Here is a 13,428-nt window from a genome sequence, read left to right as displayed (position 1 = left end):
CACCTCTGGCTGGAGGGAAGGGGTTAGGTCAAGAATTTAACATGGGGGGTGGGGCTTGTGGCTCTTGAGGACTTAATGGAAACCTGTCAGCTGCCTTAAGCTGCCCTCTATAAAGGCAACATAGTGTACTGACAGACCAATTGACTCCATCTGAGGACTGTATAACATATGCAGTCAGGGTCAGTGTCAAGAGTAAGGCACACATACGGTACAACTTTACTTCTTACACAGCTGTTTTATGGCCTTAATGTTGTCCATATATTTTATGGAGCAGCATAAAAGAAAGAAACCTTCCGACATTTTTAGGGGAAAAATGAATGTTGACAGAAGTCACTGATGTATAAATAAATCATACAAAGAATTTGCCTTCCTATGGTTACACATCAGGCACACAACTTTGCAAAAATCAATAGTACAAGTGATCAGAAGAAACTATGTAACAGGTCTTATCAGAGAGAAATATCTAGTTCTCATGTTATCAACTGTTTCACAACCCCACCCTGCCCCTACACCCTTGCCAGACTCACAGTTTCCTTCCAACCTATTCTTGGCATATTTGCCAGAATGTGACCGGATGTCCGCCAGTCCCCATTATAGTGAATGGGACTGGACAGAGACCTACATACCTCCTGGTAATGCCGGAATTTGCGGAAGTCTGGCAGGCTTGTACCTGCTGGAACAGAATGCTGGATCTCTGACACTAGTCTGCAACTAGCCTAAAGTGGTATTAAAAGACAATGTCATAGAGGGGGGGTTCCATGTAATAAAATAATGAATGGTAAACTATCACAATAAACTAAAGTATTTTTACTGATGGAAATATTATAACATTGCAAACATTAGACATAATTAACATGTAAATTCTTAGGGACAAAAAAATGTAAAACTAAAGGTGGTCCAAAGTAAAGAAACATTCACTTCATACTTTACATTTCCTTTACATGTCTTTTTGAGCAGGTACAATGGGGTGTGGGTGCAGCTCTGAGTATGATGAGGACTGGATTGAAAACTTTGATGTGTGTGAAAACTGCCACCTTCCGCGAGAGAAAAAGCAGGTCAGTATGCATTATTCTTAGATTTGATATAGAAATATAACTGTGTTGGAAAAAGACACAGGTCCATCAAGTCCAACCTATTGAGATATTCAGTTCAGTGGAAGGCCCTTAGTGAGCCACCCTTAAAGAGCATAAAATCATCTAAATGATTTTACAATTGTTAATAATAATTCTGTCCATGATACTAAAAACATCTATTCCAACCATTGGAAATGTGCTCCAACTGTCAGAACACTTGTATCCTATAATCAAAACACTTTTCAAGTGTGACCAAAAGATTTAAAGGGCTTTCCGATACTATTTAACTGATCTGTGGGGTCTGACATCTGGGAACCCCGCCGATCAGCTGTTTGAGAAAGCAGCGGCCCTCCTGTGGCTTACCGAGCAGAGCACCGCACATTGCATAGCAGCTGTGCTTGGTATCACAGCTCAGCCCCATTCACTTTAATGGGACTGAGCTACGCTTAGGCCACGTGACTGATGATCGAAACATCACTGGTCAATGGTAAGCTGCAAGAAAGCTGGGTATTGTAGTCCTACTGATCAGATACTGATGACATATTCAGAGGATAGGTCATCGGTTAAAATATATCGGAAAACCCCTTAAAGAGTAGGATCCTAGTTACCCACATTTTCTCTTTGGACCACTGGCCATATTTTTTATGCAGGGCCACAGCAGGCTAAATCTAGTATAATACACTTCAAATGACTACCTGACCATGTAATATACGGACAGGCTGGGTCTGCGTAGAAGCCATTTTTACTTAATGGCTTACTGAGGGGCATCCAGAACTCTTTCTATAATATTCACATGACTTAAAAGAAAATATGGAAAGGGTTTGTTTTCTTAAGATACCTTCTTTAAGTGCTAAAATTTATACTACCCCAATTCCAAAAAGTTGGGACGCTGTGTAAAATATAAATAAAAATTAATAAAATCAGAATGCGATGATTTCAAAATCTAATATACCCATATTTTACTCACAATAGATCATAGAACACATCAGATGTTGAAAGTGATACATTTTACAATTTCATGGAAAAAAAATTAACTAATTTAGAACTTGACCTCCAAAAAGTTGGGACAGGGCCATGTCTACCATTATGTAGCATCCCCTCTTCTTTTAACAACAGTCTGTAAATGTCTGGGAAGTGAGGAGAACAATTCCTGGACTTGTGGGAACGGAATGTTGTCCTGTTCTTGTCTGATTCTAGCTGCTCAACAGTCCTGGGTCTTCTTTGCTGGATTTTTCATTTCATGATGTTTTCTATTAGTGAAAGGTCTCTACTGTAGGCAGGCCAATTCAGCATCTAGAGTGTTCTTCTGCAAAGTCATGCTGTTGTGATGGATGAAGCATATGATTTAGCATTGTCTTGCTGAAATGTGTAAGTTCTTCCCTAAAACAGACATCTGGATGGGAGCATATTATGTTCTAAAACCTCTATATACTGTTCAGCATTGACAGTGCCTTTCCATATGTGTAAACTATCTGAGCCATAGGCACTAATGCAACCTTATATTATCAGAGATGCAGGCTTTTGAACTGTACACTAGTAATAAAGTGGATGGCCCCTCTCCTCTTGAGACCGCAGAACATGGCATGCATGGTTTTCAAAAATAATTCAAATTTTTATTTATCTGACTGCAAAACAGTTTTCCATTTTGCCTCATTCCATTTTAACTGAGTTTTGGCCTAGAGAAGATGGTGGCGTTTCTGGATAGTCTTGACATATGGCTTCTTCTTTGCATGATACAGATTTAACTTGCATTTATGGATTGCACTGTGACCTATGTTCACAGACAATGATTTCTGGAATTATTTCTGAGCCCATGTAGTGTCTCCCAGTACAGAATAATGCCAGTTTTAAAGTGCTGCCTGAGGGTCCAGGCTCAGAAGTCGATTCAGTCCAAAATTTGATCTGTCTTGATATAGCATCAAAATGTATGGACTCCGGCAAGGGAAATTTGTTATTTGTTATTTGTTATAAACCATTTTAAAACTTGGTTCCGAAGTCAGCTTCGGTATCGAGGTACCAGCCTGTACCAAACTGACTTTTAAAATGGGTTGCAATTTAAAAAATTGAGACTTTGGTGATATTTCATTTCAACTCGCCGGAGCCCATACATTAGAAAACTGTACAGAGACGAATCTCCGTACAGTATTCAAGCAAAGTTTTGACCAAAGTGACTTCGGATCAAGTGTGATGCTGATGGATAGGGGAAATCCCTGTCGTAATTGGCTGTAGTAGATCACGTGATATTCAAAAGATAAAAGAATAGTCTTTTTAAATAAACAATGAGTTTATAGTGTAAGGATATCCCAAGTTCTTTGGTCAGCATTATCATGTGACAGTGTGATGTAGATGAATAAGGGAAATCCTATCTGTAATTGGCTGTACTTGGTCGTTATTATTATTATTTTTTATGTGACATTTAAATGGCTAAAAAGTCGTATTTTTAAATTAATATAAAGCTTACGGATAGAAAATGTTTTATTAATGATCTATGTGATATATTTTAAATAATTACCTTTGGTGGAAATATAAAATAATTTTCCTTTCTTTTCAATTAAATAAACTATACAGTATGTGTAATGCACAAAGTATCACCCAATCCCGGATTTTTGGAAAAAGGAAGGGCGAATTTATAAGCATATGATTTTTTTATGTGAGATTTAAGCCCTTGGCAAAGCTAGAGGGAAACTCAAGTTCCTATGATGCAGATGTTTTGAACATTTTATTGATGTGCACTTCTAACATTTTTATCTTGTAAGCACAATAAACCTTGTGTGATAAAGCTGCAACTAAGCAAGGCTGCACTATTCGATGTCTAATTCCTTTTTTTTTCAACTGGGAGTTTAAGGGAAGACTACAGGATAGTGTGGTTCTCTTTTGCAATGATGTGCGGTGATTGACTGCATTGGAAGAAGGCGAGATTCTTAATGGTTCCTTGGATGAATTGTTGTGTACTTTTTATTATCCTCACCTGGAACGTTTGGTGAAGAGCCGTGTGGAGGGGCTTGCATGTAAGATGACTGAAACAAGGAACTCATTTGCATTGTATGCTGTTGCAACCTATACTTCTACTATGTTGATCCAGATTAAAGTTTTAAAAAAATGCATGCGGCAGAAGCCAATTGCTGTACATTAGGAAAATCATAAATCCCTGGATCAACATCTATTTTCCAGAAATCTTGTACTCATAACCTGTGATACTTTTAATTTCAAGTAAGGCATCCAGGGTCCTCCTGATTGATAAATTAACATGGGTATGTGTACAATTGCATATTATAAAATTTAAGTCAAAATAATTTGAATGTCTGATCCTCATTCATTCATCAAAATCCTCATTAAAACTACACTGCTATATTACAAACTACAGGGTGGGCCATTTATATGGATACACCTTAATAAAATGGGAATGGTTGGTGATATTAGCTTCCTGTTTGTGGCACATTAGTATATGTGAAGGGGGAAACTCTTCAAGATGGGTGGTGACTATGGTGGCCATTTTGAAGTCGGCTATTTTAAATCCAACTTTAGTTTTTTTAATAGAGAGAGGGTCATGTGACACATCAAACTTATTGGGAATTTCACTTTATTCTTTCATGAGTTATTTACAAGTTTCTGACCACTTATAAAATGTTTTCAATGTGCTGCCCATTGTGTTGGATTGTCAATGCAACCCTCTTCTCCCACTCTTCACACACTGATAGTAACACCGCAGGAGAAATGCTAGCACAGGCTTCCAGTATCCATAGTTTCAGGTGCTGCACATCTTGTATCTTCACAGCATATGCCTCATATTGTGGGTCCAATTGGCAGACGGTGGGGCCAACACAATGGGGGTGTCAGCAAGCCACTAGACTTGCTCACATTGCTGATGGTTAGGGCCAATGCAAAAATGCAAAGGTATGAAAAGCCTTTTCAGTAGGTGGAGGCCAATGCACAACCAAGCAAGGCATTGGTAGACAGGGCCAAAGCAACAGAACTGCAAATCCTTGTCCTGTCAGGTCCTAATGTACCTGGCTGGTGCAGATCTATTATGGTATTAATAAATGACTAATACGAAATATTAAGTAATAAATGAGGCTGAACCTACTCAGCAGGTGCTGGCGGGCCTTTGTTATTAGATAGGCCTGCTTCCCACTGGAAATCTCCCAGATAGGGTCTATGGACAGACCACCCCTGCTAAAAGGGCTAATTGATTTTTGGCCAGCACCTTACACAAGCAAATGCTTATTTTGATAAAAATGTCAGAAGTTACAAAAGAGGCACAAAACAAAAACAAAAGTGATCTATTTAGAGGTAAATTGTGATTTCTTCCTTTTGTTGCCCTCTCAGATGATTATGCAATATGATGTACAAGACCCACTGGTTTCATATATTTCTCAACTTCCCCCAACTTCTCCAGTGCATGGTAAGTAAAGTATCAACTAAAAGTGTAAACTTAACTCTGCTGTACAAACAGACTTTAAAGAGGACCTGTAACCTCTCCTGACATGTCTGTTTTAGCAACTACGTGCATCCCTCTTATAATAACAATTCTGGAGTATCTATTCTTATGACTCTATGATGGGCCATTCCTTTATTATTCCTGCCTCAAGTTATCAATAAAATACTAGCAGTTTGCAGTGAAAGTCCAGATGGGAGTTACCAGTTGGGAGTGTGTCCCTGCATACTATTCTATTAGTGTTGCCGTTATTAAATGGGGAAAGCATGTAGTTTCCAAAGCAGATATGTCAGAAGAGGAGAGGTTCTTGGAAAAGCATAGAGAACCAAAATGGGGCTTACCCAACAATGGTGAAGCATAATTTAGGCAATTTGACTTCTTATTTTTTAGGAATCATATCTATATATCTCAGTTCTATATAGCTCAGCATTGCCAGCTCTACAATATATACTGCCTTTGTATACAGTAGCAAAGAAGGGGATCAGCCTCCACTTTAGTTGGCGCACCAAGCTAATGATTGTTAATATTTTGTTACATAACTTACATTATGGCATGAAATTCAATAGAGTTTGGTCAAATGCCCCCTGTTACTGTACATTTCTATACACTGAATAGTTTCTAAACTCTAAACAAAATGCTAATGGTAACTGACTATTGAATTTGCTGAAAAAACAAATACATCCAACACCAACACTTTGTTCTTTAATTGAGTAAATTGTATATCTGTAATCTTGTACTTTCCTGTACTTTTCTACAAAATTGGATCATCATGATGTTTTGCTCACCCCACAAATAAAAAAGCCTTCATACAACTCACTACATTGATGGAAAAAACAAAACAGCATGTCAGAATATGGCAGCACAAAGGAATTTATTTTTGAAAAAAAAAAAAATCCATAATTGCACTGACCTTCAACATAAAGTTAACCGCACAGTGAGTGCTGTAAAAACAACACAAAAAAAGTTTGGGAATTGTGTTAACTTTTTTTATTTCTACCCCACAAATATATATATTTTTTACCGTTCTCACTATATTATACTGTATAGAACATTAAAGGGGACCTGCCACCTCCATTATGCCCCCCAAACTGCCCGCAGTAAAAGTCATCTTGTCTCCAATGTTGTCTTTTGTTATTTGATGGCCAAATTTGCAATTTATTACCCCTGCTCAGTGTATGTAAATGAGCAGGTTGAAGTCACAAGGGCAACAGCCTTCACGATTCAAGTCAAGCTTGCTGCACCCCTTCCAACCTCCTTTACCCTTATGGGCACTTTAAACGGGCTGACAATTGAACAGATCATCACTAACCACAGTGCATCGGGTAATTGTATCTTTTGTGCTGCACAAAAGAGCATAGTTTCCCAGCAGAAGATTATGCTGTGTAAAGACGATCTGCTGCCGGAAAACAACGAGACAGTATGGGGAGAACGATGGCATTAGCGTTCACTCCTCCTTATACCCTTGAGGATATTGCTGCGTGTAAATGTACCGTTCTCCTCCACTAGTGATCAGAAGATTGTCGGGAAGGAACGCTTCCTTACTAACAATCTGCTAGATCGTCTTCCTGTGTAAAGGGACCATAAGACTCTTAGACAGACAGCTCTGTTTTGTTTCTTAAGGCGTGATGCATCTGATATCCCAAAAGACAGCATTAGGTAAAAGGTACTGTTGGTGGTTGGGTGGGCATTATGGAGATGACAGGTTCCCGTTAAATAGCGTAATTGCAAAGTTGTCACAAAAAAAAACAAGCCTTTACATGAAAATCTTTATAGGAAAATCAAAAAGTTATAACTCTTTTAAAGTGGGTAGGAAAAAAAGAAAAAAGAAAAAATATCTGATGAGAAGGGGTTAAAATATTTTGACCTGACCAACATGTTGAGTATACTGCTATGCATACAGGGCGGTGGTTTTAACAGAAGTAATTATATGCTGAACCTTGCTCTGTCTTCACCAATCTCTGGTTTAGCAACGTAATGGATGTCTGCAAAGGTTCTCATTCATCCAGGTCATGGTATATCAGTTCAGTGGTAATAAGTCAGAGCAACTGGACTTGTAGACATTTCACTAGGTATCTGACTCAATCTCAATTAGAATGACTTGTGCAAGTAGTCTCCTGAGGATAGGTCATCAGTATTAAAATGTTGGAAAGACCTTTTAAACTGCCTCGCGAGAGGTGTTGGAACAGGATTGTAGATGGCAGACAATAGATATTGCACCCTCCTCCTCTATTCAAGCTCATTTTCTCCTATTTGAAATAAGTAACTTCTTCTGTGTCTAAGATTCAAAGGTGCGATGCAGGACAGTCGGGAGAACTTGGTTCTTCCATTTATAGCTGGTATGTGTGAAAAACATTTTAATAAATGTTGCATCCCTGTCTGCATTAAACCTGGAATGCACTGAAGCAGCAACTGGTTCACTCAAAAAACCCAACACAGAAATATAAGAAGAGCAATATTGTGTATGTGTCCAGTTCCGTGAGGAGTGCCAAGTACATCAGGGAAATAAAACAGCAGCTACACCAGTGTATAGCCCAGCACAGAAGAGCCAACACCTGCACTCAGGACTCTGCATACCTACCTCTTAAGGGGTCTATCCCATGACTAATGTAAAAAATTAAAATCAGACATCATATAATACATGACAATACCTTTCTAACAAAGTTAGAACCAGCCCTGTACCTCACATGGATCCAGAGATCTCCCCATTCATTGCTCTGCTAGATTTATATCAAGCTGACATCTCAAGGGGAGGGTCTTTACTGCTGCAGCTCAGGGGGCGTGTCCATGTTTTACCTATCACAGCTCAGGAGGCAGTTGAAGATGAAACTGAGCATGTGCAGCCTTCTCAGTGAGCAGGACAAAGAAATAAGAAATAAACAAACAGCATGTGGCGCTATACAGATACATTTTATTGGAAAGCTCAGTGGCTATGCTAAATTTTTAATTACATGCAATCACAAAAGTATTCAGATCCAGGTGCTGGTTTAAAAACTGTAGAATATTTTTTGTGGGACAACCCCTTTAACCCCTTAAGGACCGAGGACGTACCGGTACGCCCTATTTCCCGAGTCCTTAAGGACCGAGGACGTACCGGTACGTCCTGACTTAAAATCTGAATTCCGGCGCCGCGGGGGTTAATCGAAACGGGATTTCGGCTGAAATCATTCAGCCGGCATCCCGTAACAACGCAGGGGGGGGTCATTGGACCCCCCCGTATCGGCGATCGCAGAAAACCGCAGGTCAATTCAGACCTGCGGTTTTCTGCGTTTCCGGTCCATTCGGGTGTCCTGTGACCCGATGAACCGGAAAAAGACTGCGATCGGTGGCGTAATTTTACACCACCAATCGCAGTCCGAGGATTTGCAGAGGCGGAGCTGGCCCTGGTGCTGAACGCCGCTGTCCAGGGTGCTGATTGGTGCAGGGGAGAGAGGCGCGAGATTCAAACTTCCTGCGCTCCTCTCTCCCCTCCTCTTCCTGTCCAGCACCCTGACCGTGCAGCATCGTCCAGCACCAGCTCCTGTGTCCCCCTAAATCGGCATCCATCACCCTCCTGCACCCATCGCCACCCAGGTAGGTTAGGGTCAGTGAGGGAGAGGCACCTTTAGGCAGGGATAGAAGGGAAAAGTTAGAAAAAAAAAAAAAGCACATTTATTCTAAACTTTTTTTTTTCAACTTTCAGACCCCAGACCCCCCCTGCCACTTGCCCCCCCCGCATCCCCCCCCACCACCAGCCCCCCCCCCCCACCAACCCCCTCCCCCCACCACCAGACCCTTCCCCCACCACCACTTTTTTTTTTTTTCTGCGTGCGCTGACTGGCCGGCACTTTTTAGCGTCCGTCCACTGTTAGCGCATCGCCCGCCCCACCACCCCACCGACCGCTGATCAGCGTTGAACCGCAGATCAGCAAGTTTGAATTTTTTTTTTTTTCCTAACACTTTTTTTTGCCTGGACTTTTTAGTACGTGAACACCCGTGCCCCCACACACACGCACATAGAATAAAGGTTTACACGCACGCACATACACACGCACACACACACACCCATGGCCCGCCGGGTGTTCTCGGCCGAGGAGGCATATGCCCAGATTGCCTCCGACTCTGAGAGCCCCAGTGAGGATGAGGATGACCCCACGTTCCTTTTGTCATCCGCATCCTCCTCATCATCATCGGATGACGATGAGCCACCAAGGCAGCGGAGACGCCGCCAGGCGGAGCCAGGGGCCACACATGCTAGGGATCCTGTGGCCCACCCTAGTACGAGCCGCCCTGGGGTTCGTACTGGTTTCCCGGCCCACCAAATAAGTTCACCGGAGCCCCCTGCCGATGAACTTAGCTGGTGTCCCCCAGTGGACTTTGAGCCTGAGATTCCGGATTTCGCTGGCAATCCTGGAATCCAGATTCCCACAGTGGGGTTTACTGAAATAGACTTTTTTAGTTTTTTTTTCAGTAACCCACTGGTGAATTTGATGGTGGAGCAGACGAATCTGTACGCCCAACAGTTCGTCGCTCAAAACCCAGGCTCAGTTTTGGCTAGACCCGGTGGCTGGACGCCGGTCAGTGCAGCCGAAATGAGGACATTTTGGGGCCTCGTGCTGCATATGGGTCTAGTCCAAAAACCCAGTGTCAGGCAATACTGGAGTGGGGACGTCCTGTACCAGACCCCACTGTACAGTATGGTCATGATACGTCACCGGTTTGAGGCCATCCGGAAATGTCTGCATTATTCCGATAATGCAGCATGTCCACCCCGAGGTGATCCTGCCTATGACCGGCTGTACAAGATACGGCCGGTCATCGATCACTTTGGGGCCACATTTCAGCAGGCCTACGTACCTGGAAGGGAGGTCGCGGTTGATGAGTCTCTCGTTGCGTTCAAGGGGAGACTCAGTTTCCGCCAATACATTCCCACAAAGCGGGCGAGGTATGGCGTGAAGCTATACAAAATTTGTGAGAGTACCTCAGGGTACACTTACAAATTTCGTGTGTACGAGGGGCGAGATTCCCGGATTCAACCACCAGAATGTCCCCCCACTCTGGGTGTTACCGGGAAACTCGTGTGGGACCTTATGTACCCACTGCTGGATAAGGGTTACCACTTGTACGTGGACAACTTTTATACCAGCATTCCCTTGTTCAGGTCCCTTGCCGCCAGATCCACGTTCGCTTGTGGGACCGTGTGGAAAAATCAACGCGGCCTCCCTGCCTACCCCCTCCAGGTACCTATCCCCAGGGGTGAGACCCGTGCACTTACCAGTGGAAACCTGTTGCTGGTCAGGTATAAGGACAAGAGGGATGTCCTTATGCTGTCCACAATCCACGGTAACAGCACCACCCCAGTCCCTGTGCGAGGTACCGCGGCAACGGTCCTCAAGCCCGATTGTATCGTCGACTACAATCGGTATATGGGAGGAGTTGATCTCTCTGATCAAGTCCTCACGCCATATAACGCCATGCGCAAAACCCGGGCATGGTACAAAAAAGTTGCGGTCTACATGGTGCAGGTTGCCATGTACAACTCTTTTGTACTATCCCGAAGCGCTGGCAGCACAGGGACATTCCTCCAATTCTATGAGGCAGTCCTCAAAGACCTGATCTTTTCGGACCGGGAAAGAGCAGGCCGGAGTACCTCGGGAACTGGAGGCGCCCGGATCGTCCCTGGCCAACACTTTCCAGGTGTGGTCCCCCATACTGGAAAGAAGGGACGAACCCAAAAAAAGTGCAGAGTGTGTCACAAGAGGGGGATACGGAAGGACACCACAACTCAATGTGACACGTGCCCCGATCATCCGGGCCTCTGCATTATCGATTGCTTCAGGGAGTATCACACTTCCATGGAGTACTAAATTTTTATAATCCCCAACAGTTCACTAGAGAACATAAAACACTATGGCTCTCAGACTTTGGAGACACGAAAACAATTTTTCTTTCCCCAAAAAATATTAGTTTTAGTGCAGGCATCCTCAAACTGCGGCCCTCCAGATGTTGTAAAACTATAACTCCCAGCATGCCCAGACAACCTACAGCCATCATCAGGGCATGGTGGGAATTGTAGTTTTACAACATCTGGAGGGCCGCAGTTTTAGGATGCCTGCTTAGTGTCTCCAAAGTCTGAGAGCCATACATATTGGGCATCGTCGCGTGCGTAAAAGTCGTCGCTATAAAAATAACTTTTTAGCAAACGCCTCGGATGAACGGTGTTAAAAATATAAAATAAAAACGGTGCCAAAACACCTATTTTTGGGCAAAATTTAAATTTAAATCCATTTTGCCGGTAATAAAGCAAGGGTTAACAGCCAAACAAAACTAAACATTTATTGCCCCAATTCTGTAGTTTGCAGAAACACCCCATATGTGGTCGTAAATGGCTATATAGCCGCACGGCAGGGCATAGAACGAAGGGAACTCCATACGGTTTCTGGAAGGCAGATTTTGATGGACAGTTTTTTTTTTTTACACCATGTCCCATTAGAAGCCCCCCCTGATGTAGCCTAGACTAGAAACTCCAAAAAAGTGACCCCATCTAAGAAACTACACCCCTCAAGGTATTCAAAAATTACTTTACAAACTATGTTAACCCTTTAGGTGTTCCACAAAACTAAATAGCGAATGTAGAAACAATTTTAGAATTAAATTTTTTTGTTACATTGCCTCAAAAAAGAGTAATATAGAGCAACCAAAAATCTAATTTACCCCAAAAATTGTCCCAAAACAACAACCACCTTATCCCGTAGTTTCCTAGATGGGGTCACTTTTATGGAGTTTCTACTCTAGGGGTGCATCAGGGGGCTTGAAAGGGTACATGGTGTAAATAAACCAGTCCAGCAAAATCTGCCTTCCAAAAACCGTATGGCGTTCCCCTTCTTCTATGTCCTGCCGTTTAGCCAAACAGTAGTTTACGACCACATTTGGGGTGTTTTTGCAAACTACAGAATCAGGGCAACCCATTTTGAGTTTTGTTTGGCAGTTAACCCTTGTTTTACTCCTGGAAAAAACTGATTATATTGGAAAATTTTCCAAAAAATAGAAATTTCTAAATTGTTTCTCCATCTGCCATTAACTCTTGTGGAACACCTAAAGGGTTAACAAAGTTTGTAAACCCAGTTTTGAATACCTTGAGGGGTGTACTTTCTTAGATGGAGTCACTTTTTTGAAATTTCTATTCTAGGGGTGCAACAGGGGGCTTCAAATGGGACATGGTATAAACAAAACCAGTCCTGCAAAATCTGCCTTCCAAAACCCATATGGTGTTCCCCTCCTTCTATGTGCTACCGTTCGGCCAAACAGTAGTTTACGACCACATATGGGGTGTTTTTGCAAACTACAGAATCAGGGCAACCCATTTTGAGTGTTGTTTGGCAGTTAACCCTTGTTTTACTCCTGGAAAAAATTGATTATATTGGAAAATTTTCCAAAAAATAGAAATTTCAAAATTGTTTCTCCATCTGCCATTAACTCTTGTGGAACACCTAAAGGGTTAACAAAGTTTGTAAACCCAGTTTTGAATACCTTGAGGGGTGTACTTTCTTAGATGGAGTCACTTTTTTGAAATTTCTATTCTAGGGGTGCAACAGGGGGCTTCAAATGGGACATGGTATAAACAAAACCAGTCCAGCAAAATCTGCCTTCCAAAACCCATATGGTGTTCCCCTCCTTCTATGTGCTCCCGTTCGGCCAAATAGTAGTTTACGACCACATATGGGGTGTTTCTGTAAACTACAGAATCAGGGCAACCCATTTTGAGTGTTGTTTGGCAGTTGAAAATTTTCAAGGGTCTCTAGGACCATCTGTGGCCCTTATTCCTCACTGACTGATTATTAAAACTTATACTTTTATTATATCACATTTAAAATTTGTCCTGTTGTATCAGGAGAACACACCATTAAAATTCCTCAGGATCTGGAGTAGGGGTTCTGTGTTTCA

At 42.2% G+C, this 13,428-nt stretch overlaps 1 protein-coding gene across 2 annotated transcripts in view; it reads left to right on the top strand.

The window, feature by feature from the left end:
• Positions 1-13,428, top strand: part of LCK (LCK proto-oncogene, Src family tyrosine kinase) — a 79,230-nt gene that overhangs the window by 8,605 nt on the left and 57,197 nt on the right. Inside the window, exons 2-3 of one of the 2 annotated variants that reach the window (XM_044286502.1) lie at positions 955-1,055; positions 5,400-5,475. In XM_044286502.1, coding sequence (XP_044142437.1) covers positions 963-1,055; positions 5,400-5,475 — 169 coding nt within the window. In that variant the 5' untranslated portion in view covers positions 955-962. The remainder of the gene's footprint in view (positions 1-954; positions 1,056-5,399; positions 5,476-13,428) is intronic. The other variant, XM_044286501.1, reaches the window with a different exon arrangement.

This window comes from Bufo gargarizans, chromosome 3 (assembly GCF_014858855.1).
Source record: "Bufo gargarizans isolate SCDJY-AF-19 chromosome 3, ASM1485885v1, whole genome shotgun sequence".
Classification (NCBI taxonomy): domain Eukaryota; kingdom Metazoa; phylum Chordata; class Amphibia; order Anura; family Bufonidae; genus Bufo; species Bufo gargarizans.
The sequence above is the reverse complement of the archived record's forward strand: the minus strand, read 5'-3'. Positions and strand labels throughout refer to the sequence as shown.